General features: G+C 51.2%; 1 protein-coding gene, 1 non-coding gene and 2 pseudogenes across 2 annotated transcripts in view; 2 read left to right on the top strand and 2 right to left on the bottom strand.

Annotated features, from left to right (window-relative positions):
- The first annotated feature begins 214 nt into the window (after positions 1-214).
- Positions 215-24,782, top strand: part of etfbkmt (electron transfer flavoprotein subunit beta lysine methyltransferase) — an 89,354-nt gene continuing 64,786 nt past the window's right edge. The window contains exons 1-2 of the mRNA XM_072484291.1: positions 215-523; positions 6,465-6,595. Of these exons, the coding sequence (XP_072340392.1) occupies positions 252-523; positions 6,465-6,595 (403 nt within the window). The 5' untranslated portion in view covers positions 215-251. The remainder of the gene's footprint in view (positions 524-6,464; positions 6,596-24,782) is intronic.
- On the bottom strand, positions 11,239-11,411 carry LOC140396673 (U2 spliceosomal RNA; annotated as a pseudogene).
- Positions 21,914-22,100, bottom strand: LOC140396677 (U2 spliceosomal RNA). The gene has a single exon (XR_011936586.1). It is a non-coding gene; the product is annotated as a U2 spliceosomal RNA (small nuclear RNA).
- On the top strand, positions 23,574-23,751 carry LOC140396678 (U2 spliceosomal RNA; annotated as a pseudogene).

Genomic DNA, 24,782 nt, shown 5'->3' with positions numbered 1-24,782 from the left:
AACACTGCAGCCTGGGAGATCAGCACTCACTCCAGCGGCAGTTGTGGGGAATAACACTGCAGCCTGGGATATCAGCACTCACTCCAGCGGCAGATGTGGGATATAACACGGCAGCCTGCGATATCAGCACACACTGCAGCGGCAGTTGTGGGATATAACACTGCAGCCTGGGATATCAGCACTCACTGCAGCAGCTGTTGTGGGATATAACACTGCAGCCTGGGATATCAGCACTCACTGCAGCAGCAGACATGCTCCTTGCCAGGCTGGCCAGCCCCGCAGTGTGGAGCCGCCTCCCTCTCATTAACTTGCGCTTCCCGCAGCGGCTCAGCGGACCTGCCGCACCCGACCTCAGGACCTTTATCGCCCGCAACACGGAGCCGGTGAGGGAGCACCTCACCCCGGAGATCAGCCTGCGGCTCCTCACACCGCGGTGCCCATTCTGGAGCGAGCCAGCCCAACTGTGGCCGTTCAGCGACCCCTACTGGGCCATCTACTGGCCGGGAGGACAGGCACTGTCCAGGTGAGTGTGTCCAGCCCACACTCGCTGCATGTGGGTCTCCCTGCCCCCCCACCCCCACACACTGCATGTGGGTCTCTTCCCCCCCCCCCCCCCCCCACTCACTGCATGTGGGTCTCCCTCCCCCACACTCACTGTATGTGGGTCTCCCTCCTCCACAAAGACTCCTGTCTGCCTGCATAGCAATGCTTACACTGCAGAAAGAACAAAGTCTCACTTTGGGGGGGGGCCTGAGGATTCAAAATATGGAGCATCTGAATCCCGGATTTTCTTAAGCTCCTGACGCTTCAGCTGAAACTTTGGCACAAGCCGAAATTCCCACCGTTCTTCAACAACAAAAACAAAAAGCTGTAAAATCTCAGCAGGCCTGTGTGGGTGGCACGGTGGCACAGCGATTAGGCCAGGGCCCCGGTTTCGATTCCGGCCTTGGGTGACCATCTGTGCGGAGTTTGCACATTTCCCCCCTGTGAGAAACACCGCGTGTCTGAGTCGGTTTCCTCCGGGTGCTCCGGTTTCCTCCCAAAGATGTGCAGGTTAGGTGGGGTTATGGAGTTAGGGGCGGGGGGAGGGGGGAGTGGGCCTGGGTAGGGCGTGCTTTTTTTCAGAGGCCCGATGCATTCTCGATGGGCTGCCTAGCCTACCGCATTGTTGGGATTCTATTGGATTGGATCATCTGTGGAGAGAGTACAGAGCTAAGGTTTCGAGTCTGTATGACTCCTGGTCAAATCTAGATAGAACGGGAAATGGGCTGCATGGAGGGTCGACGATAGATGGAGGCTAGGGAGGGATTGACCAAGATGGTGTGGTGGAGACATCTCCTGAAAGTGGGGTAAGGGGTACAGTTCCCTGAGTGTCAGCTGGCAATTGTACTCTGCAATGATTGCGCAAGCTGTTTCTGCCTAACACACACTCCTCCCAGCAACCCCCCCAAAAAACCTTAAATTTATAACATTTGTAAAAGAACATTACATTCAGCTTTGACAATATAGAAAGTGCTCAGTTTCTATACAGCATGTTCCACTCCGAAGGTACCAGAAGCCTCAATACAATTATAATGCTCTTGATAGAATATATATTCCATGTCAGGCATACAGCCCAGAGGGCAAATCACTTCAAATTCAATATTATAGTGCAATAGAATTTAACTTTTCTCCACATAACATGCTCCCCGGTGAGGCACTTCAATGCAATTTTCAATGCTAACAGTGTACACACTCTGGGTGCTTTCTCAAACGGAGCACTGGCTAACACACTGAAGCTCTATTTTCTCTTCTCTTCAGACGCAAGGTAACTCATCACCACCTCTGGATTGAACCCAGGTCATATTCTGTTTCACAATACCAAGTGTGAAGCACCTTGGCACATTTTGTTCCCGTAAAGGCACGGTGTAAGCACAAGTGGTCATCGATAAAACCTCCCCTGCTCCTACGGTGTGGCAGGTTCACCCAGTCAGCAGTTTGAGCCAACCTCATTTGCCATTTTTTTTTTGTTATAAATTTAGAGTACCCAATTCTTTTTGTCCAATTAAGGGGCAATTTAGCGTGGCCAATCCACCTGGCCTGCACATCTTTGGGTTGTGGGGGTGAGACCCTCACAGACATGGGGAGAATATGCAAACTCCACACGAACAGTGACCCGGGACCGGGATCCTATTGTTATATTATCTGTAAATATCTGTTAAGAGTTAGGAACTAGGGGAGCACGGTGGCGCAGTGGTTAGCACTGCTGCCTCACGGCGCCGAGGTCCCACGTTCGATCCCGGCTCTGGGTCACTGTCCAAGTGGAGTTTGCACATTCTCACTGTGTTTACGTGGGTTTCGCCCCCACAACCTAAAGATGTGCAGGGTAGGCGGATTGGCCACTCCAACTTGCCCCTTAATTGGAAAAAATGAATTGGGTATTCTAAATTTATATTAAAAAAAAGAATTAGGAACTAATTAGCTAGGAACTAATAGCCATGTGCAAATGATCCGGGGCCACATTTCACAGCTGCACTACAGGCTGATGTGATGTGGAACAGAACTAGTTTAACTTGGTCCATCTTGTGTACAAGATAGCGTGGTGAGTTAAGGATAAAGATTTCTGATTTTCCAAGTTTAAAGCATCATCGTTACCAACATCAGGGATGCAAAGGACAACAGTGGGATTGCTGCATCTGAGTTAACAGAGGGCAAGTGTCCAATAGGGAGAAAGGGGAAGGAGTGGCTGTAACGATTAAGGAGAATATTGCTAGCTGGAGAGAGTGGATGCCCGAGAGGGTACTGATGCCACACCAGTACCAGGCAATCACTGTCTCCAACAAGCAAACCTCTTGGAACTCAATGGCATTGTCATTACTAAATACCCCACCAGCAACATCCTGGGGGTTACCATTGACTAGAAATTGAACTGGACCACCTATATAAATACTGTGGCTACAACAGCAAGCCAGCGACTGAGCATTGTGAGGCAAATAACCCACCTCTCGATTCCCCAAAGTCTGTTCATCATCTACAAGGCACAAGTCAGGAGTGTGATGGAATGCTCTCCACTTGCCTGGATGAGAGCAGCTCCAACAACACTCAAGAAGTTCAACACCATCCAGGACATCTGCTTGATCGACACCTCATCCACCTGCTTAAACATTCACTCTCTCCACTACTGACAGGCAGATGGCAGTAGTGTATACCATCTACAAAATGCACTGCAGGATCTCATCAAACTCCTTCCATAGCACCTTCCAAATTCCCAACCTCCAGCACCTAGAAGGACAAGGGCAGCAAATGTAATGGAACATCACCTCCTGTATGTTATATTCCAAGCCACAAACCAGCCGAGTTATTGCCGTTCCGTCACTGTCACTGGGTCACAATCCTGGAACTCCCTCCCCAGCAGCACTGTGGGCGTACTGGTACGAGATGGACTAGCAGTTCAAGAGGGTGTCTCACCACCACCTTCTCGAGGGAAATGAGGGAGAGGCAATAAATGCTGGCCTTGCTCCATGCATTTGGATAAAGTACCTCCAAACTTGTCTTTTAAACATTTTTATACATAGCTTTTTGTACTGTTACTCTATTTGCTGTTAGCCCTTGCCTTCTATTTTTGCTTTCTGCTTTTCCATCTTCCATTTCTCTGTGTTTCCCTCTCTTGTCTCTCCCCACTCAGATTCCCACCCCTCCTGCCACTCCAGTATAAACTCTCCGCAACAGCTCTAGCAAATAGCTTTGCAAGGATTTTGGCCCCTGTCCTACTGGGGTACAACCCTTCCAGCTTGTACAGGTCCCATCTTTCCCAGAATTGGTCCCAATACCTCAGGAATCCAAATCCCTCCCTCCTACGGCATCGCTTGCCACGCTGGTCTATTTTCCTATTGCTGTTCTCGCTAGCACACGGCAATCCTGTGGTTACTACCTTTGAGGTCCTGCTTTTTGATTTATTTCCTGGCTCCCTATATTCTGCTTTCAGGACCTCGTCCCTCTTCTTACCTATGTCGTTGGTACCGATACGAACCTTAACCTCTGACTCTTCACACTCTCCCTGCCACGGCCGTTCAGTGACATCCTTGATCCTGGCATCAAGGAGGCATCATATCATCCCGGTGAAATGTCTGCAGCCACAGAAATACACTTTCACAGCCAAAGAAATATCTTTGAAATGTAGTCATTGTTGTAATGTAGGATACAGAGCAGCTAGTTTGCACAAAGCAAGATCTCACAAACAGGGATATGATAATGACCAGAGGTTTAAGTGGGTCGGTGCAGACACGATGGGCCGAATGGCCTCCTTCTGCACTGTATGTTCTATGTTCTATGTTCTAGATGTTATGTTTTTATGATGTTGTTTGAGGGATAAACATTGGTCGGCACATTGGGGATAACTCTTGACAAGTCTTTGAAATAATGCCTTGGGGGTCCTTTACTATCACCTGAGAGGACCGACTGGACCTCGGTTTAACATTGCATAAGGCAGCACGGTAGCACAAGTGGATAGCACTGTGGCTTCACAGCACCAGGGTCCCAGGTTCGCTTCCCCGCTGTCACTGTCTGTGCGGAGTCTGCACGTTCTCCCTGTGTCTGCGTGGGTTTCCTCCGGGTCCTCTGGTTTCCTCCCACAGTCCAAAGATGTGCAGGTTAGGTGGAGTGGCCATGCTAAATTGCCCTTAGTGTCCAAAAAGGTTAGGAGGGGTTATTGGGTTATGGGGATGGAGTGGAAGTGAGGGCCTAAATGGGTCGGTGCAGACTCGATGGGCCGAATGGCCTCCTGCACTGTATGTTCTATGTTCTATATCTGAGAAACAGCACCTCCACCAGTGCAGCCCTCCCTCGGTACTGCGCCGGAATGTCAGCCTTGACTTTAGGCCCAAATTCTGGAATGGGGCTTGCAGATGCAACCTTCTTGACTCTGGTCAGGGTTCTATCAACTGAGCTGATACGCAAAATCAATATTGACTTGGACGCTGGGAGAACTCCTCTGGTCTCCCGAGGAATTTTTTTTTAATGTTCACCTGAGCGTTCTGATACAGCTTCACTTTAATTCTGTTCCAAGTGCAGGACTCCCATCAGTATCAGGTACTCCATAGATTGTCAATTTAACTGACCATCTCCCTGCCTTGCCTGAAATAGTGTGTGTGGTTATCAGTCTGTAGCCGGAGGATCCTCGTCTGAGTGTAGCTTGTCTTTTTTTGAAAACCTGCAATGTTGAGACTAAAATAATTGATTTTTTTTTTCACAAATTTAGAGTATCCAATTCTTTTTTTTCCAATTAAGGGGCGATTTAACGTGGCCCCGGGTCAGTGTCCGTGTGGAGTTGGCACGTTCTCCCCGTGTCTGCATGGGTCTCACTCCCACAACCCCAAAAAAATGTGCAGGGTAGGTGAATTGGCCACACTAAAATTACCCCTTAATTTTGAAAAAAAAAAGAATTGGGTACTCTAAATTTATTTAAAAAAAACAAAAACAGCCTTGTGGAATGCGAGCTTCTGGGGGCAGCACGGTGGCGCAGTGGTAAGCACTGCTGCCTCACGGTGCTGAAGACCCGGGTTTGATCCCGGCCCCGGGTCATTGTCCGTGTGGAGTTTGCACATTCTCCCCATGTCTGCATTGGCCTCACCCCCACAACCCAAAAGATGTGAATTGGCCACACTAAATTGCCCTTCAATTGGAAAAAAAAGAATTGGGTACTCGAAATTTATTTATTTATTTAAAAATTTAGCATACCCAATTCATTTTTTACACAATTAAGGGGCAATTTAGCGTGTCCAATCCACCTACCCTGCACATCTTTGGGTTGTGGGGGTGAAACCCACGCAAACGCGGGGAGAATGTGCAAACTCCACATGGACAGTGACCCAGAGCTGGGATCGAACCTGGGACCTCGGTGCTGTGAGGCAGCAGTGCTATCCACTGCGCCATCGTTCTGCTTCTCAATTTATAACAAAAAACAAGGAATGGGAGCTTCCCCGCTGAGGAGGGGCGGGAGCCTATCAGCAGACTAATGGACTCTGGTAATAAAAGCTCGGCCCGAATGGGAGCCGAGCGGGATAGTCCCACTGGGACCTGAAGTGTATTGTGTAAAAAGTTGTTTATGAACAAGAACAAGTTTCTTTACGCCTCTCATTGTGGATTGCTCTGTGGTCACTGAATCAGTGAACTTCAGGCTTCAGTGATCCTGGACTGTGCAGGAGATAAGAGCCTTGGCTCCTGATTCTTTGCGAGTGACCCAATGACAAGTGTTGACATTGGATGAGGAAAAGATCAAGCTCAATCGAATAGCCTCTCATTGCTGATAGACATTAAAGATAGTAGGAAAAGGTCTCAGCCAGCGGCAGCCGCAGAAGATATTCTAAATACACCATCGGAAAAGGCGAGGCGGCAATGGGAGAAAATGCTCTTGTGATGATACGGTGGTGCAGAGATACCAGGAGGCCCAAGTGTCCTAACTCTATTGTTCTGAACATTGTTCTTAGATACCTCCTGGATAATCCTACAGTCACAAAGTCAAAGAAGGTGCTGGACTTAGGAAGTGGCTGTGGTGCCTCTGCCATTGCAGCTTTTATGAGCGGAGCCACATGTGTCCTTGCCAATGATATTGACCCAGGTAAGCAGAAATGAACTGGTTCAGTTTCCAATGCTGAGTCAATTGAAACCTTCAAGACTGAGACTGATAGATTTTTGCGCCTCGAGGGTACGTGCAAATTAGGAGCAGGAGCAGGCCACTCGGCCCCTCGAGCCTGCTCCGCCATTCAATAAGATCATGAGTATGAAAGGATTTGGAGAAAAGTGAGTAAAATGTACTGAAGTACAGATTAGCTGTGAATGAAATGAAAGGTGGAAGAAACTTGAGGGGCTGAGCTCCAGTTCCTGTATTCCTAAGAATTGTGAGGTGGGTTTACAAATGGCAAATGCTCCCTATTTCACAATCCTTCAGTCAAATCTTCACATGTGCACCTGGTCAGTGACTGTTAGCAGAATGTTTCAATGTGTCAGGCATCAGCTTCAAGCCTGGTTCTATCCAGTGGTCAGTAGTCTCGTAATAGGGACCAGCGTGATTGTTTTTTAACGACCCTTTCACAAGCTCAAGAGTGAAGTGGATAATTGCAGCACCTGAACTGCCGTCAAATCTGAACTCCGCTAACTTAACAAAGATCAGAAGTTGAACCCACGGTATCAGTGGCTCAGCACAATGCAAAAGGACAGATTTAGTCAGTGCTGAAGTCTTTCAAATGTATTATTTTTAAAATTTAAAGTGTCCAATTCTTTTTTTTTTTCAATTAAGGGACAATTTAGCGTAGCCAATCCACCGGCCCTGCTCATTTTTGGGTTGTGGGGGTGAGACCCACGCAGACACGGGGAGAGCATGCAAACTCCACACGGACAGTGACCCAAGGCCGGGATAGATACTGGGTCCTCGGCGCCGTGAGGCAGCAGTGCTAACCACTGCGCCACCGTGCCGCCTGAAGGCTTTCAAAACTACAGCATTAAAGCACTTATACACTGCGTTTGTTCTCTTAGCCTTGCGAAACAAAGTAAATGTGGGCAGTAGGGAATCATTAGAAATAGAACAATTTCTTATTAACAGCAACATGAGAAGTATGAAAGCACAGTAGGAGCCTGAATCCTGTACGGCACGAGGCAAGTGGTTATGTGAGTATGAGGCCATTTGGGAACTGAAGGAATTTGAAAAGAAAAATGACAATTACATTCTTGGCAGGGATCCAGGAACAATTTTCACATAACTTAGATTCTTAACTCAGAAACAAAATAAGTCTCTGCTGTTTCATTCATTGCGTGACTGCAGGGCTCCTGTGATGTTTGGTACAGTAGCTGTTTTGTGTTTCTTGAAATGTCTGACTCAGATATGTGGGAAAGACGAGGGCCTGGATTCTCCGCAGCCCCACGCGGAGAATGGGCGTTTACGAGGAAATCGGGACCCGCGGGGAATCGCTCGCGCGCGATCTACGCGGCTTGGAGGCCATTGACAGAGGCCCCCCCCCCCCCCCCCCCACGATTCTCCGCGCAAAACTGGGCGAGTTTCCGACGACGTGGTTCCAACCACGTATCGCCTGTCGGGGACCTCGGGTGGCGGCTGTGGACTCAGTCCGTGGCCGTACTGGTGGGGGGGGGGGGGGGGGGGGGTCGAGCACAGGAGGGGGCCTCATGGTCGACCAGGGGAGCGAACGGGCAACTAGGATCCGCAGACACGTACGATCTCGGGTGGGCCTACATTTTGGATGATGCAATTCTGGAGAACCCAGGCCAGGGAATCTTAATATTGTCCAGTATTTGCCATAGCACTCTTATCCCCTTCTCTCTTCAATAACTGATCATTCCCCTGTGAAATAGCTCTGGTTTCTCTAACCCTTAAACTAATTGAGAGTTTTCCTACAAGCAGTATGGTTGGTGTTTTTTTGTGTGTTGCGTCATTTTATCCAGTAGCTCCAATCTTTCCGCAGTCCCCTTTCAGGTTCCACCCCACGGTTTGATTTCCCCCCCCCCCCCCCCCCAACCTTGGGAAGGTCCTGGGAACCTCCCACACCCCTCACCCTCCTCTGCCTTGCAAGGAATCCCCCTGGCCCAACCACTGGCAGTGCCCCGGCATCATGGCAGTACCACCTGGGCCCAGATAACAGGGGGAGTGCCCTGTCCTCGACCACCCCAGGGCCTCCACCCAATAACCCCTTCACCCCACCTAACCTTTTTGGACACTAAGGGCAATTTATCATGGCCAAGCCACCTAACCTGCACATCTTTGGACTGTGGGAGGAAACCGGAGCACCCGGAGAAAATGCAAGCACACACTGGGAGGACGTGCCGACTCTGCACAGACAGTGACCCAAACCGGGAATTGAACCTGGAACCCTGGTGCTGCGAAGCAACTGTGCTAACCACTGTGCTACCGAGCTGCCCTACTCCACTAGGTTCTCTATCTCCCTCCTGAATTCTGGCTCGCCGTCGTTCGCGATCCGACCCACTACGGTCGTGTCGTCAGCAAACTTGTAGATGGAGTTGGAGCCAAATTTTGCCACGCAGTTGTGTGTGTACAGGGAGTATAGTAGGGGGCTAAGTACGCAGCCTTGCGGGGCCCCAGTATTGAGGACTTTCGTGGAGGAGGTGTTGTTGTTTATTCTTACTGATTGTGGTCTATGGGTCAGAAAGTTGAGGATTCAGTTGCAGAGTGAGAATCCAAGTCCTTGATTTTGGAGCTTTGATATGAGTTTGGCTGGGATTATGGTGTTGAAGGCAGAGCTGTAGTCAATAAATAAGAGTCTGATGTATGAAACCTTGTTGTCGAGATGCTCCAGGGATGAGTGTAGGGCCAGGGAAATGGCGTCTGCTGTGGACCGGTTGCGGCAGTATGCGAATTGCAGTGGGTCTAGGCATTCTGGGAGCATGGAGTTGATGTGCTTCATGACCAACCTCTCGAAGCACTTCATTACAATCGATGTCAGGGCCACTGGACGGTAGTCACTGAGGCACGTTGCCTGGTTCTTCTTTGGCACTGGTATGATGGTGGTTTTCTTGAAGCAGATAGGGACCTCGGAATGGAATAGGGAGAGGTTGAAGATGTCCGCAGACACATCTTCCAGCTGGTCCGCGCAGGCTCTGAGTGCACAAACAGGGACCCCGTCCGGACCAGTCGCCTTCCGAGGGTTCACTTTCAGGAAGGGCGATCTGACTTTGGAAGCTGTGAGGATGTGTGTGTCCAGGGCTGCTGGGGCACTCGACAGCAGATTGATGGTTTCCTGCTCGAACCGAGCATAGAATGCATTGAGTTAATCGGGGAGGGATGCGTTACTGCTGGAGATACTGCTTGGCTTCGCTTTGTAGCCGGTTATGTTATTTAGGCCTTGCCGCAACCGCCGAGAGTCTGTAATGCTAGTCTGTGACTAGCTTGGCGTAATATTGTCTCTTGGCATGCCATATGGCTTTGTGGAGGTGGAAGCTGGATTTCTTGTACAGGTCAGGGTGGCGTGAGTTGAGCGCCTCAGACCTGGCCTTGAGTAGGGAGTCAAAGTGGCGATTGAGCGATGATTTCAGGTTGGGGAACGTATGGACGTACGTCGGAGGGTGGTTTAGGAGTGTGGTTCGTGCGGGGGGAGGAGGAAGAAGGTATTTTTGAAGGTGTTAGTGGGTGTGGTCAGACTTTTGTATGTGGTGGGCAATGGAAGACTTTGTCAGAGTGAATAGGTGGGCCGGGTGGGAGGGAGTGGTGTCTGATAATGCTGGACGCTGTAGTAATATACTCGGGGTCTAGTTTTAAGGTTGATTAACTTGGATATCTTAAATTAAAGAATTGGGCACTTTAAAAACCACAGTCTGCAGAAGCCTGCAGAATCCGAAGATACAGAACTCAGACAAGCTGCCGGGGACATGTCTGGAGCAGCCCCTGATAGCCCATCAAGTAATTATCGCTCCTACTTGAGATGCATTGGCCCATTGTCCACAGTTCCTGATGACCCATCTCTCCTCCCAGGGCGGCCTCAGGTGCCATGTCAACAGGTCATCAACCAGACCATTGGGCACTGGAACCCTGCCTCCTGAGACTCCATTGGCCAAAGGCCAAGGGCAGGTGAAGAAAGGAGGTGGGTGGCAACAAGGGGATTAAAAATAAGCATTCCATACATCCCGGGAGCAACGACTCGAAGGCAAGGACTCAAAGCAAAGACACAAAGGAAAAGACTCAAAGCAAACCACTCGAAGTAAAGACTCGAAGCTTGGTGTGTGAGGTGACCTTGACCAGACCAGAAGGAAGGAAGCAAGCAAGCAACCGCCAGTGAGAATCACCTTTGCAAAGTGGAACCAGAGGGACTCGGGGATCAGATCTACAGCTTACCAAACCACCTTTGCGGGTAGCATAGTCGAATCCTGGGTGTTTCTTGTATGTATAGTGGATAATTTATGGGTTAACTATATTTAATAAAGTGTGTTGCATTTTATCTGTCTCCGTACTTTGTTCTACTCATAAGTAAAGACACCTGGGTAAACTTTAAGGAGCTGGTCGAAGTATCTGAAGTAGCTTAGATACAAGAGCACTTTGGCTAGGCAGCAGGAGGTGTAGGTAAGGTGGTGTGCGAAGCAAAGTGGTAAGGCAGTGTGGGGTATTTGGTGTGTGGGATGTGGAGAATGGGTAGTAATTTTGTTTTGTGAGTGAATGAATGAAGAGGATGAAAGGAAAAAGGAGATAAAGTGCAGTTTTGTATGTGCAATCTGTTTTTTGACTTAGAAATTCCCCATAAAGGGGTGGTGTGCACCATTCCTGGAGATACTGCAATATCAGGTTGATGCGTGGAGTGGACAGAGCAAGCCCCGAGTCCATCTCCCTGCTCTAAAAATCAATTTAATATATGGCCCCAGATAAGGGACGTTTCAGATATTAAACTGAAAAGTACAGATTTTCTTTCTTCAAAAAATACACTTTATTCATAAAATCTTTAATAAACATTACAGAACATTTCGAATTGTTATGACTGTACACTTCCTCCAAAGTAACATTCACTTGACTTTCTTGCATTCAATTGGGATGACATTACACACATTCCCCAGTTTACGTTACAATTCTTTCTTGAATATTTACATCGTCATGTTTCTTTCAATACTTTTGAAATGTCTCGGATTGCGATGTCGAGCACGAGGGGACATAGCTTTAAATTGAGGGGTGATGATAGATCTAGGACAGAGTAGTAAGGGCGTGAATAGGGTGGACAGTGAGAGCCTTCTCCCGCGGATGGAAATGGCTAGCACGAGGGGACATAGCCTTAAACTGAGGGGTAATAGATATAGGACAGAGGTCAGGGGTAGGTTCTTTACGCAAAGAGTAGTGAGGCCGTGGAATGCCCTACCTGCTACAGTAGTGAACTCGCCAACATTAAGGGCATTTAAAAGTTTATTGGATAAACATATGGATGATAATGGTATAGTGTAGGTTAGATGGCTTTTGTTTCGGTGCAACATCGTGGGCCGAAGGGCCTGTACTGCGCTGTATTGTTCTATGTTCTATGTTCTATGAAATGTCCTGCCTGTAACAGTAGTGGGACTCGCCAACATTAAGGGCATTCAAATGGTCATTGGATAAACATATGGATGATAAGGGAATAGTGTAGATGGGCTTTAGAGTGGTTTCAAAGGTCGGCGCTACATCGAGGGCCGAAGGGCCTGTACTGCGCTGTAATGTTCTATGTTCTATTTATACATTGGAGTGTTAATGACCCAGCCCGAGAGGCTTTACACGGTTACCAGCCCCTCGGTACACATTTGCTGGTAAGACATTACACCGTGGTCTTTCCCCATTGCGCCTTGGCGGCAGCTGCCCCAAGCTTGAGTGCGTCCCTCAGCACGTAGTCTTGGATCTTACAATGTGCCAGTCTGCAACACTCGGTCGAGGACAATTCTTTGCACTGGAAGATCAGCAAGTTTAAAGCAGACCAAAGTGCGTCTTTCACCTTGACAAATACCACTGCATCTCTATCCAGACCTTTGCAAAGGCACATTCCACAAGGAGGTGGGCGACCGTCTCATCTCCCCCGCAGTCACTCCGTGGGCAGCGTGCGAAGGTGCTGAGACTTCAGGTGTACATGAAGAATCTGACGGGGAGGGCCCTTCTCACCACCAGCCAAGCTAGGAGGTCTTGGTACTTGTTTGACAGTTCTGGTGATGAAGCGTTCTGCCAGATGACTCTGGCAGTCTGCTCAGGGAACCATCTAACATCATCCACAGTCTCCTTTTCCCTGAGGGCCTCGAGGACATTACGTGCTGACCATTGCCTTGTGGTCAAAGCTGTTATTCTGAAAAAATTTGCATGAGGGACAGGTGATACGGCACGGTCCAACTACTTGGAGCGTTCCGTGGCAATGAGGCCAGGCCCACCCTTCATAACACTGGGACAGGGACAACCTCAGTACGTAGTGACACTTGGTGTTTGCGTACCGGGGTCCACGCACAGCTTGATGCAGCTGCACACAAAGGTGGCCATCAGGATGAGGGAGACGTTGGGTACGCTTTTCACTCCCTTATCCAGAGATTTGTACATGGTGTTCCTTCGGACACGGTCCATCTTGGATCTCCAGATGAATTTGAAGATGGCCCTGGTGACTGCTGTGGCGTAGGGTCGGGTAATGGGCCAGACCTGCGCCACGTACAGCAACACCGAGAGTACCTCACACCTGATGACCAGGGCTTTTCCTGCAATGGAGAGGAAGCGTTGCTCCCACGTGGCCAGTTTCTGTCTTACCTTGGCGATGCGCTCCTCCCGGTTTTTGGTGCACGCTTCAGCCGCTCCGAACTATATTTCCAGCACCTTCAGGTAATCTGACCTGACGGTGAACGGGACAAAGGACCAGTCGGCCCAGTTACCAAAGAACATGGCCTCGCTCTTGCCGCGATTTACCTTGGATCCCGAGGCCAGTTCAAACTGGTCGCAGGCGTTCAAGAGCTTGCGGACCGACACGGGATCTGTGCAGAAGACGGCGACGGCGTCCATGTGCAGGGAGGCCTTGACTTGAGCGCCTCCGCTGCCTGGGATCGTCACTCCTCTTATACCCGGATCCTTCCTGGTGGACTCGGCAAAAGGTTCTATGCAACACACAAACAGGGCTGAGGAGAGAGGGCAGCCCTGCCTGACTCCAGATTTAATCTCAAAACTTTCTGATTCCCACCCATTGATTGAGACTGCGCTATAGATGTTTGTGTAGTGCAGTTTGATCCAATTGCGAATTCCCTCCCCAAACCCCATTTTGGAGAGCACATCCATCATGTAAGTGTGCGATATTCTGTCAAAAGCCTTCTCCTGGTCAAGGCTGATGAGGCAGGTGTCCACCTTCCTGTCCTGCACGTAGGCGATCGTATACCTGAGTAGCGCAAGGCTATCAGAGATCTTCCTGCCGGGTACAGCACAGGTCTGGTCAGGGTGGATCACCGACTCCAGACCAGACTTGACCCTATTGGCGATGACCTTGGCTAGAATTTTATAATCCACATTCAACAGTGAAATGGGTCGCCAATTTCTAATTTCTTCCCTTTCCCCCTTCTGCTTGGAGATGAGGGTGATGATGCCTTTCCTCATGGATTCTGACATGCTGCCGTCCAGAAGCATACTCTCGTACACTTCCAGCAGGTCTGGGCCCATCCAGTCCCACAGAGCCGAATACAACTCAACCGGTAAGCCGTTGCTTCCGGGACATTTACTCGTCTCAAAGGACCTGACGGCCTTTGTCAGCTCTTCCATAGTTAGTGGTTTGTCCAGGTTTTCCCGCTCGCTGTCGCCTAAGACCTCAGTGATAGACGACAGGAAGGTCTGAGAAACAGTGTTATCTGTTGGCTTCAGATCATGCAGTCCGGCATAAAAGGATTGGCTGATCCTCAGGATGTCAGACTGCGATGACTTTACAGAGCCATCTTCTTCCTTCAGGCTGCTGATCACAGAGGTCTCTCTGTGCAGCTTTTGGAAGAAGAAGCGTGAGCACTTTTCATTCTGCTCCACGGAGCGGACTCTGGAACGGAAGATAACCCTGGAGGCCGCCGAGGTGTAGAGCGAGGCTTGTTGGCTCTTCACCTCTTGGAGATCCTCCTTGACATCCACCCCCATCGACTGCAGCTGGAGCAAATTCTGCATACATTTCTGGAGCCTGGACATGGCCCCTCGTCTCTCTCTCTCACCTATTGAACGCCTTTGAGGATGAAAACCTTTTGATATTCCCCTTGATTGCTTCCCACCAGAGATGTGGAGACTCAAAAAGGGGTTTCACGGTTCTCCAACCTTTGTTTTAAAAAATATATATATTTATTCAAATTTTTCAACAAATTTTCAACAAACCCTCCCCCCCCCCCCCCCAACAAAAAGAAAGAAACAAAAACACAACACTCAGAAATTATACATTGGATTTCCCCCAAATACGATAACCCCCCATATAACATTTAAAAGCACAAATAGGGAAAACTCCCCCACCTTCACCCAGACGCCACCCCAAAAGAAACCCCCCCCCCGCCCTTGGGCTGCTGCTGCTGCTGACCTCCTCCTAACTCTCCGCGAGATAGTCTAGGAACGGTTGCCACCTCCTGAGGAACCCTTGCACAGACCCTCGCAAAGCAAACTTTATCCTCTCCAGCTTGATGAACCCTGCCATGTCATTGATCCAAGCTTCCACACTCGCGGGGGGGCGGGGGCGGGGGGGCGGGGGGGGAGGGGGGAGGGGGGGGTGCTTTGTATCTTTCCACAGTAACAAAATCCTCCGCCGGGCTACCAGGGACGCAAAGGCCAGAATACCGGCCTCTTTCGCCTCCTGCACTCCCGGCTCGTCCGTTTCCCCAAATAATGCCAATCCCCAGCTCGGCTTAACCCGGGCGTTCACCACCTTGGCATAGTCCTCGCAAAACCCCTCCAAAACCCATCCAGCGCCGGGCACGACCAGAACATATGGATGTGATTTGCCGGGCTCCCCGAGCATCTCCCACATCTGTCCTCCACCCCAAAGAACCTACTCAACCTCGCCCCTGTCATATGCACTCTGTGAGTAACTTTGAACTGTATTAGGCTGAGCCTGGCACAAGAGGAGGAAGAATTAACCCTACTCAGGGCATCTGCCCACAGACCCTCATCTATCCACTCCCCAAGCTCCTCCTCCCAATTGCCCTTTAACTCCTCCACCGAGGCCTCCTCCTCTTCCTTCAGCTCCTGGTAAATCGCCGAAACCTTGCCTTCTCCAACCCATACACCCGAAATCACCCTGTCCTGAATCCCACGTACCGGAAGCAGCGGGAATTCCCTCACCTGCCGCCTCACAAACGCCCTCACTTGCATATACCTGAAAGCGTTTCCCGGGGTAGCCCAAACTTCTCCTCCAGCGTCCCTAGGCTCGCAAATGTCCCATCGATGAACAGGTCCCCCATTCTTCTAATCCCTGCCCGATTCCAGCTCCGAAACCCCCCATCCATCCTTCCCGGGACGAACCGATGATTCTCCCGAATCGGGGACCATACCGAGGCTCCCACCTCGCCCCTGTGTCACCTCCACTGGCCCCAGATCTTCAGCGTCGCCGCCACCACCGGACTCGTGATGTACCTTGTCAGCAAGAGCGGCAGTGGTGCCGTCAACAGCGCCCTCAGGCTCGTGCCCACACAGGACGCCATCTCTCGCCTCTTCCACGCTGCCCCTCTCCCTCCATTACCCACTTACGGATCATCGCCACATTGGCTGCCCAATAATAGCCGCACAGATTCGGCAGCGCCAGCCCCCCACAGTCCCTGCTACGCTCCAGAAACACTCTCTTCACCCTAGGGGTCTTATTCGCCCACACAAATCCCATGGAGCTCCTGCTTACCCGTTTGAAAAAGACCTTGGGGATCATAATGGGAAGGCACTGGAACACAAAGAGAAACCTCGGGAGGACCGTCATTTCGACCGACTGCACCCTGCCCGCGATCGAGAGTGGCAGCATATCCCATCTTTTCAAATCCTCCTCCATCTGCTCCACCAACCGTGTCAAATTGAGCTTGGGCAGGGCCCCCCAACTCCCAGCCACCTGGATCCCTAGATACCGAAAGCTACTTTCCGCCCTCTTCAGCGGTAGCTCGTCTATCCCCCTTCCCTGGTCCCCTGAATGCACCACAAAGAGCTCACTCTTCCCTACGTTGAGTTTATACCCTGAAAAGTCCCCAAACTCCCTAAGGATCCGCATGACCTCCGCCATCCGCTCCACTGGATCCGCAACATACAACAACAGGTCATCGGCATACAACGACACCCGGTGTTCCTCTCCCTCCCGGACCAAGCCCTCCATTTCCTGGATTCCCTCAGTGCCATGGCCAGCGGCTCAATTTCCAATGCAAAAAACAAGGGGGATAAGGGGCACCCGTGCCTCGTACCCCGGTACAGCCAAAAGTACTCCGACCTCCGCCGATTCGTAGCCACACTCACCACTGGGGCTCTATATAGCAGCCTGACCCAGCTGATGAACCCCTCCCTGAACCCAAACCTCCGCAACACTTCCCAGAGATACTCCCACTCCACCCCGGTCAAAGGCCTTCTCCGCGTCCACAGCTGCCACTACCTCCGCTTCCCCCTCCACCGAGGGCATCATAATCACATTGAGGAGCCTCCGCACATTTGTGTTTAGCTGCCTACCCTTCACAAATCCCGTATGGCCCTCATGAATCACCCCCGGGACACAGTTCTCAATTCTCGTAGCCAGCACCTTTGCCAGCAACTTAGCGTCAACATTGAGGAGCGAGATCGGTCTATACGACCCACATTGCAATGGATCCTTGTCCCGCTTCAAGATCAAAGAAATCAGCGCCCTAGACATTGTCGGGGGCAAGGTCCCCCCCCCGCTCCCTCGCCTTATTAAAAGTCCTCACTAGCAACGGGCCCAGCAGGTCCACGTATTTCCTGTAGAATTCAAACGGGAACCCATCCGGCCCCGGGACCTTCCCCGCCTGCATGCTCCCCAATCCTTTAACCAGCTCCTCCAGCCCAATTGGCGCCCCCAAACCAGCCACCTCCTCCTCCTCCACCCTCGGGAACCTCAGCTGATCGAGGAATCGTCGCATCCCCTCCTCCCCGCTGGGGGCTCAGACCTGTACAGATCCCATACCTTGTTTATTCTCACCGCACTCCGCACACTATTCCCCCCTCTATCCTTAACTCCACCTATCTCCCTCGCTGCCTTGGCTCCCTCTTACGAAGCGATGTGCCAGCATCCGACTCGCTTTCTCCCCATACTCATACGTCGCCCCCTGCGCTGTGCCTCTGCTTTCCCCGTGGTCAACAGGTCGAATTCCGTCTGGAGGTTCCGTCGCTCCCTAAGTAGCCCCTCCTCGGGGGCCTCTGCATACCTCCTGTCCACCCTTAAAATCTCCCCACCAACCTCCCCCTCTCCCTCCCCTCTCTCTTCTCCCTGTGGGCCCTAATGGAGATTATCTCTCCCCTGACCACCGTCTTCAACGCCTCCCAGACTACCCCCACCTGCACCTCCCTGTTGTCGTTGGCCTCCAAATATCTTTTAATACACCCCCGCACCCACCCGCGCACCCCCTCATCCGCCAACAGTCCCACAACCAAGGCGCCACAGCGGGCGCTGGTCCCTCTCCTCCCCCAACTCCAGCTCCACCCAATGCGGGGCGTGGTCCGAGATGGCTATGGCCGAATATTCCGTTCCCTCCACTTTCGGGATTAGCGCCCTACTCAAAATGAAAAAATCTATCCGGGAATAGGCTCTATGGATGTGGGAAAAGAAGGAAAATTCCCTGGCAAACCTCTGTGGATCCACTCCCCCGATCTGGTCCATAAATCCCCTGAGCACCTTGGCCGCAGCCGGCCCCTTACCCGTCCTGGACCTAGGACGGTCCAGTGCTGGGTCCAGCACCGTTTTGAAATCCCCCCCCCCATTATCAAGCTTCCTACCTCCAGATCCGGAATCCGACCCAGCATGCGTTTCATAAATCCGGCATCATCCCAATTCGGGGCATATACGTTCACCAGTACCACCCGCACCCCCTGAAACCTACCACTCACCATCACATATCGACCTCCATTATCCACTACTATATTCAGTGCCTCGAACGACACCCGCTTCCCCACCAGTATTGCATCCCCTCTGTTCTTCGCATGCAGCCCTGAATGAAAGACCTGCCCTACCCATCCCTTTCTCAGCCTAACCTGATCTGCCACCTTCAAATGCGTCTCCTGGAGCATAACCATGTCTGCCTTCATTCCCTTTAAGTGTGCGAACACCCGGGCCCTCTTGACCGGCTCGTTCAGGCCCCTCACATTCCAAGTTATCAGCCGGATCGGGGGGCTACCCACCCCCCCCACCCCTGCCGACTAGCCATCTCCTTTTCTAGGCCAGCTACGTGCCCGCGCCTCCCTCACCCTCCAGTCCCCCAGGCGGTGGACCCCCCGCCCCGACTACCTCTCCTACTTCCAGCTCCCATTTGGCCAATGCAGCAGCAACCCAGTTCCCCCAGTCACCCCCCCCTCCCTCCCAGCTGACTCCTGCTGACCCTGGCCTTTCCCACCATTCCATCGACCCCCCCAGTGTGAGAATCCCGTCACTCCTTGGCAGTCAGTGTGCGTTCCTCTCCAGCACCGCCCCCCCCCCCCCCCCCGGCCCCACCCCCATCCTTCCCTAACGCGGGAAAAAGCCCACGCTTTCCTGAGCTTTTCTCCAACCTTTGTAATCCCTTTTAAGTTCCTCGAGGTTCTCTGGAGTCAACAGTTTCATGTTCAGCTCCCATGTCCCCCTGCCCGCCCCCTGGTTTTCCTGCAGGTGGCAGTCGGCCAGTAGGAGACAGTGGTCAGAGAAGAACACCGGCTTAACGTCGGTGGACCTGACCGTGAAAGCACGGGACACAAAGAAGAAGTCTATCCTGTAGCGGACGGACCTATCTGACTGTGACCATGTGTATCTACGCTGCGCTCCGTCTGCAGGGTTGCTGAAGACTTCGAGTAGCTTGGCATCTTTTACCGTTTACATCAGGAGTCTGGACATAGCGTCTAGTTTGCTGTTGGCTCTGCTGGATCGTCCAGCCGCATCGATGATGCAGTTGAAGTCACCGCTCAGAATGACCGCATGGAAGTGGCCAACAGCAGCAGGAGTTGCTGAAGGACTGCCAGCCGCTCACTCTTTACGGCCGGGGCGTACACGTTAATGAGTCTGAGAGGGACGTTTTTGTATTTGACGTCTGCTACGAGGAGGCGTCCACCCACCACCTCCTTAACATCGGATATGGTGACGTTGCCTCCCCGCAGCAGAATACCCAGGCCGGAGGAACTACAATCGTTTCCTCCTGACCAGATGGATGGCCCGTGGGACCACCAGCTCGACCAGCGCCTGTAGTTGCTGAGGTGCGGAATCCCACATTCCTGCAGGAACAGTAGGTCGGCTTTCACGTTGGCCAGGTAACTGAGTGTGGCTACACCTCGCGAAGTGTCTTTAATGCTTCGCACATTAATTGATGCAATTTTAAACCCCATTTTAAAGAAAGTAGACTTACCAGTCTCATAGTCCAGAGTCTATACAGTTGGGTGTTCCAGCTGTTGGATGTTCCCCAGCATGCCGGTGGTGCTCACAAACTGCTGCACGGTTGCAGGGCTGAGAAAGCTGTCCTGGTTCATACTGTGACCGTGAACTCAACGGGGATGCATTGTGGGGGCGGGGGGTAGTGTAGCCCTGACGTCCGTCGTTGCAGTCAGTGGGTGTTGGGGTTGCAGGCCGGTATTCGCCTGGGTTGTTGCTGCTCCTGAACCTCTGGAGCTGGTCTGCGACCTTGTTTTTAATATCCGGCGCCTGGTGGGCGTTGGTCACATTGCTGTTCCCATCGACCAGCGGTTGATGATCTCGGCATGTTTCACTGTCTTTGCTGTCTGTGGTCTGGGGGGTCTGTACATCCCGTTCCACATTGGTGTTTGGCCTCTTAATTTGAGGCTGATCCTTCGCTTGTTCTTCCTCATTGGAGGAGGTGTTGGCGCTAAGGCTGCTGGCTGGAAGCTGCCGCTTTTTGCCATTCGCCATCAGGGATCTCTTCGGTTTATTTTCCTGTTTTCCTCTTTTGTTTGTCCCTATTCGCCGTTTCCCACCACGCTTCATTCTCTGTTCCATCCTGGTCCATTTGAGTCTTCCTCTTCCAATGTAGTTGGGGTTGTGCTTGGGCCTCCACTTTTTGTTGAGGGGCCTTCTGTTGATTTCCAGCATTCTGTGCTGTGGTGTCTTTGTCGATGGGGGATGCATGAACCTTCTCTGTGGTCACCTTTTTCACTCCGCCGCTGATGATTTGTGCATACGTCGCCCCGCGCTTTGGGCAGGCCCTGTAAAGATGGCTGGCCTCCCCACACAGGTTGCAGCATTTGTCTTCCTTGCAGTCCTTTGTCATGTGTCCACCCTGCCTGCAGTCTTTGCAGAAGATGACGTTGCAGTTGGCGGCAACAAGCCCTGTTTTGCCACAGGTGTGACACACTCGTGGCTGCCCCGCATAATAAACGTAGCCGCGACTTCCTCCAATGGCGAAACTGGAGGGGGGATGCAGGATGGTTCCGTTGCCATCGTTCTCAAGGTCACCTTGACCTGGTGTTCACTTGTCCAGATGCCAAAGGCGTCCTTCAGTTCGACGCTGCTACCTTTCAGCTCGACGTACCTGGTGAGGAACGTGAGCATATCAGACACGGGGCTGTGGGGGTCGTAAATGTGCAATGTAACAACCCGATTTTGCTGCGACGGTAGCTTGAACAGAGGCTCCGCAGTCAGGATAGACAGGGGGCCCTGGTTGCCTTTTTCTTTCAACGCCTTCAAAAGTTTGATGCACGCTGCAACACTCTTGAAGGTGACGTCAAAATATCCATTGTTGGGGAAGTCTTGCAAGCAGAAGACATCTGTTGCTTCAAACCCGCAACACTCGAGCAGTACACGCTTCACGAAGAAATTCCGATCCACAGGCGAGTCTCCTTCCAACTTCTTCACTGTAACTCGGACAGTGTTTCGCACTCCCCAGCCTGGTGCTCGGGATGCAGCTGCAGCCATAGCTCAAACGTTGAGTCTAAACTGTATCGCCGTTAGGCCTAAACCAGAGGCTTAGACCAACATGGAGATCCACCAATAGCAGCAGAGCTCAAACGTTTCCTCTTTGATGTCTTCAATCCCTCCGTGTTCTTCAATCCACGAACGACATTGAAATCCTCAGTTTCACTTGATCAAGTGACCTCAAGACACTTGATCGATCTCAAGTCTCTTGATCTTAGCCAAAAGGCAGAGAAGCGATGTACATGTGCAAAGTGGTAATGCAGTGTGGGGCATTTAGTGTGTGGGATGTGGAGAGTGGGCAGTAATTTTGTTTTGTGAGTGAATGAGTGAAGAGGATGAAAAGAAAAGGAGATAAAGTGCAGTTTTGTATGTCCAATCTGTTTTTTGACTGAGAAATTCCCCATAAAGGCGTGGTGTGTACCATTCCTGGAGATACTGCAAGATCAGGTCGATGCGTGGAGTGGACGGAGCAAGCCCCGAGTCCATCTCCCTGCTCTAAAAATCAATTTAATATATGGTCCCCAGATAAGGGACATTTCAGATATTAAACTGAAAAGATTTTTTCATAAAATCTCGAATAAACATTACAGAACATTTTGAAACGTTACCTCTTTTCTCTCCCTACAGATGCTGCCAGACTTGCTGAGATTTTATAGCATTTTCTCTTTCCTTTCTGCCTTACCACTTTGCTTCGCACAACACCTTACCTACACCCCCTGCTGCCTAGCCAAAGTGCTCTTGTATCTAAGCCAGTTCACAAACTTCAACCAGCTCCTCGGCAGCGGAGGCACTCCAGTCAAGGCCTCCCTGTACATGGACGACATCGCCGTCTTCTCCTCAGATCCCGTGTCGGTACGCAGGCTCTTGAACGCCTGCGACCAGTTTGAACTGGCCTCGGGAGCCAAGGTAATCCGCGGCAAGAGCGAGGCCATGTTCTTTGGTAACTGGGCCGACCGGTCCTTTGTCCCCTTTACCGTCAGGTCAGATTACCTGAAGGTGCTGGGGACATGGTTCGGAGTGGCTGGGGAGTGCACCAAAACCTGGGCGGAGCCGAGCAGTCCGACCCTACGCTGCAGCAGTCACCCGAGCCATCTTTAAGTTCGTCTGGAGATCCAAGATGGACCGTGTCCGAAGGGACACCATGTACAAATCTCTGAATAAGGGAGGGAGAAACGTACCCAATGTCTCCCTCATCCTGATGGCCACCTTTGTGTGCAGCTGCATCAAGCTGTGCGTGGACCCCGGTACGCAAACACCAAGTGTCACTACGTACTGAGGTTCTACCTGTCCCCGGTGTTATGAAGGATGGGCCTGGCCTCATTGCCGCGGAACGCTCCAAGTAGTTGGACCGTGCCGTATCACCTGTCCCTCTTGGAAATTTTTTTTCAGAAAAACACCTTTGACCACAAGGCAATGAAGCAGTGGTCAGCATTGAATGTCCTCGAGGCCCTTGGGGGAAAAGGAGACTGTGGAGGATGTTGGATGGTTCCCTGAACAGACTGTCAGAGTCATCTGGCAGAACGCTTCATCACCAGAACTGTCAAACCAAGTAGCAAGACCTGCTAGCTTGGCTGGTGGTGAGAAGGGCCCTCCCTGTCAGATTCTTCTTGTACACCCGAAGTCTCAGCGCGGTTGCACACTGCCCTCGGAGTGGCTGTGGGGGCGATGAGACGGTCGCCCACCTTCTTGTGGAATGTGCCTTTGCAAAGAAGGTCTGGAGAGAGATGCAGTGGTACTTGTCAAGGTTCATCCCGAGCAGCTCTGTGACACAGGACTCTGTGCTCTACAGACTGTTTCCAGGGACACACACCGAGACAAACATCAACTGTTGCTGGAAGGTCATCAACTTGGTGAAAGACGTTCTTTGGTCTGCCCAAAATTTGCTGATCTTCCAGTGCAAAGAATTGTCCTCGACCGAGTGTTGCAGACTGGCACATTCCAAGGTCCAGGACTACGTGCTGAGGGACGCACTCAAGCTTGGGGCAGCTGCCGCCAAGGCGCAATGGGGAAAGACCACTGTGTAACGTTTTTCCAGCAAATGTACACCGAGGGGTGGGTAACAGTGTAAAACCCCCTTGGTCTGGGCCACCAACACTCTGTTCTTTTCAGTTTAATATCTGAAATGTCCCTTATCTGGGGACCATATACTAAATTGATTTTTAGAGCAGGACGGTGGACTAGGGGCTTGCTCTGTCCACTCCATGCATCGACCTGATATTGCAGTATCTCCAGGAATGGTGCACACCACCCCTTTATGGGGAATTTCTAAGTCAAAAAACAGATTGTACATACAAAACTGCACTTTATCTCCTTTTTCTTTAATCCTCTTCACTTATTCACTCTCAAAACAAAATTACTGCCCATTCTCCACATCCCACACACTAAATGCACCACACTGCATTGCCACTTGTTGCTCGTTTTAGCCTTAGTTTAATTGCTCTTGTTCTGTCACCTTTGCTCTTGAGTCACCAGGTATCTTTCTGATACCGCCACGTGGTTCAAGTCCGAGTAATGATCAATAATCCAACACACCGCTTCGTAAGAGTTAAATCAACGCACATTTATTGTATACAGTAATCAATACTTATACATTAATTCTACTTCTAAGCTACTTCCTACCACTAACAGGCCAATACTTAACTTTGGAAATGGCCCACCAGGTCAGGGAAACGAATGGCCTTTCGTATGGGTTCTGAGCCTGCGGGATTCAAAGCTGGTACAGGTCGATAGCCAGGAGCGCCTATCTCGTAGCGAGCGTTGAAGACTTAGGATTCTAGCGGCTGTTGCAGAAGGTCAGCAGAAGGCAGCAGGGTGAAGAAGGGTCGATTGGAACTTGGACTCTATTCTTAAAGTCCCCAGGGGCTTCCCACTTTTCGGGGCGGACCCTGTACCTGGTTTGAAGTGATTGGACTTGTCCCAATCACTTGGTTCGATATTCTCCAATGCTGGAGCGATTCCTTGATCGATGGGCGGTTTTGGGGTGGTCGTTCACCTCTCATTGTGTAGGCACCTGCTGGTGCCGAAAAGTCTGGGTTGGCTTTGTGTGTCTAATTTGTTGCACATTGTTCCCGGGGATTGCTACTTAATATCCAGATGGCTGGTGTGTTGTTATGCTGATGGCTGCAGGTATCGATTCTGTCTGGCCTCCCCAGAGGCGAATACACTGTTTTACCTGCATCTGCCTGTTTGAGTCCTGTTGGCTGATTTTCCCATCAGCCTCTTCCGTTTGCCATTTTAAATCGGGATTAGGCCATTCTAATCGGGAGTTAGCCATTTTAA

Source organism: Scyliorhinus torazame, chromosome 19, assembly GCF_047496885.1.
Source record: "Scyliorhinus torazame isolate Kashiwa2021f chromosome 19, sScyTor2.1, whole genome shotgun sequence".
In the NCBI taxonomy this organism is placed as follows: Eukaryota; Metazoa; Chordata; class Chondrichthyes; order Carcharhiniformes; family Scyliorhinidae; genus Scyliorhinus; species Scyliorhinus torazame.
This window is presented reverse-complemented; position numbering and strand designations above follow the sequence as displayed.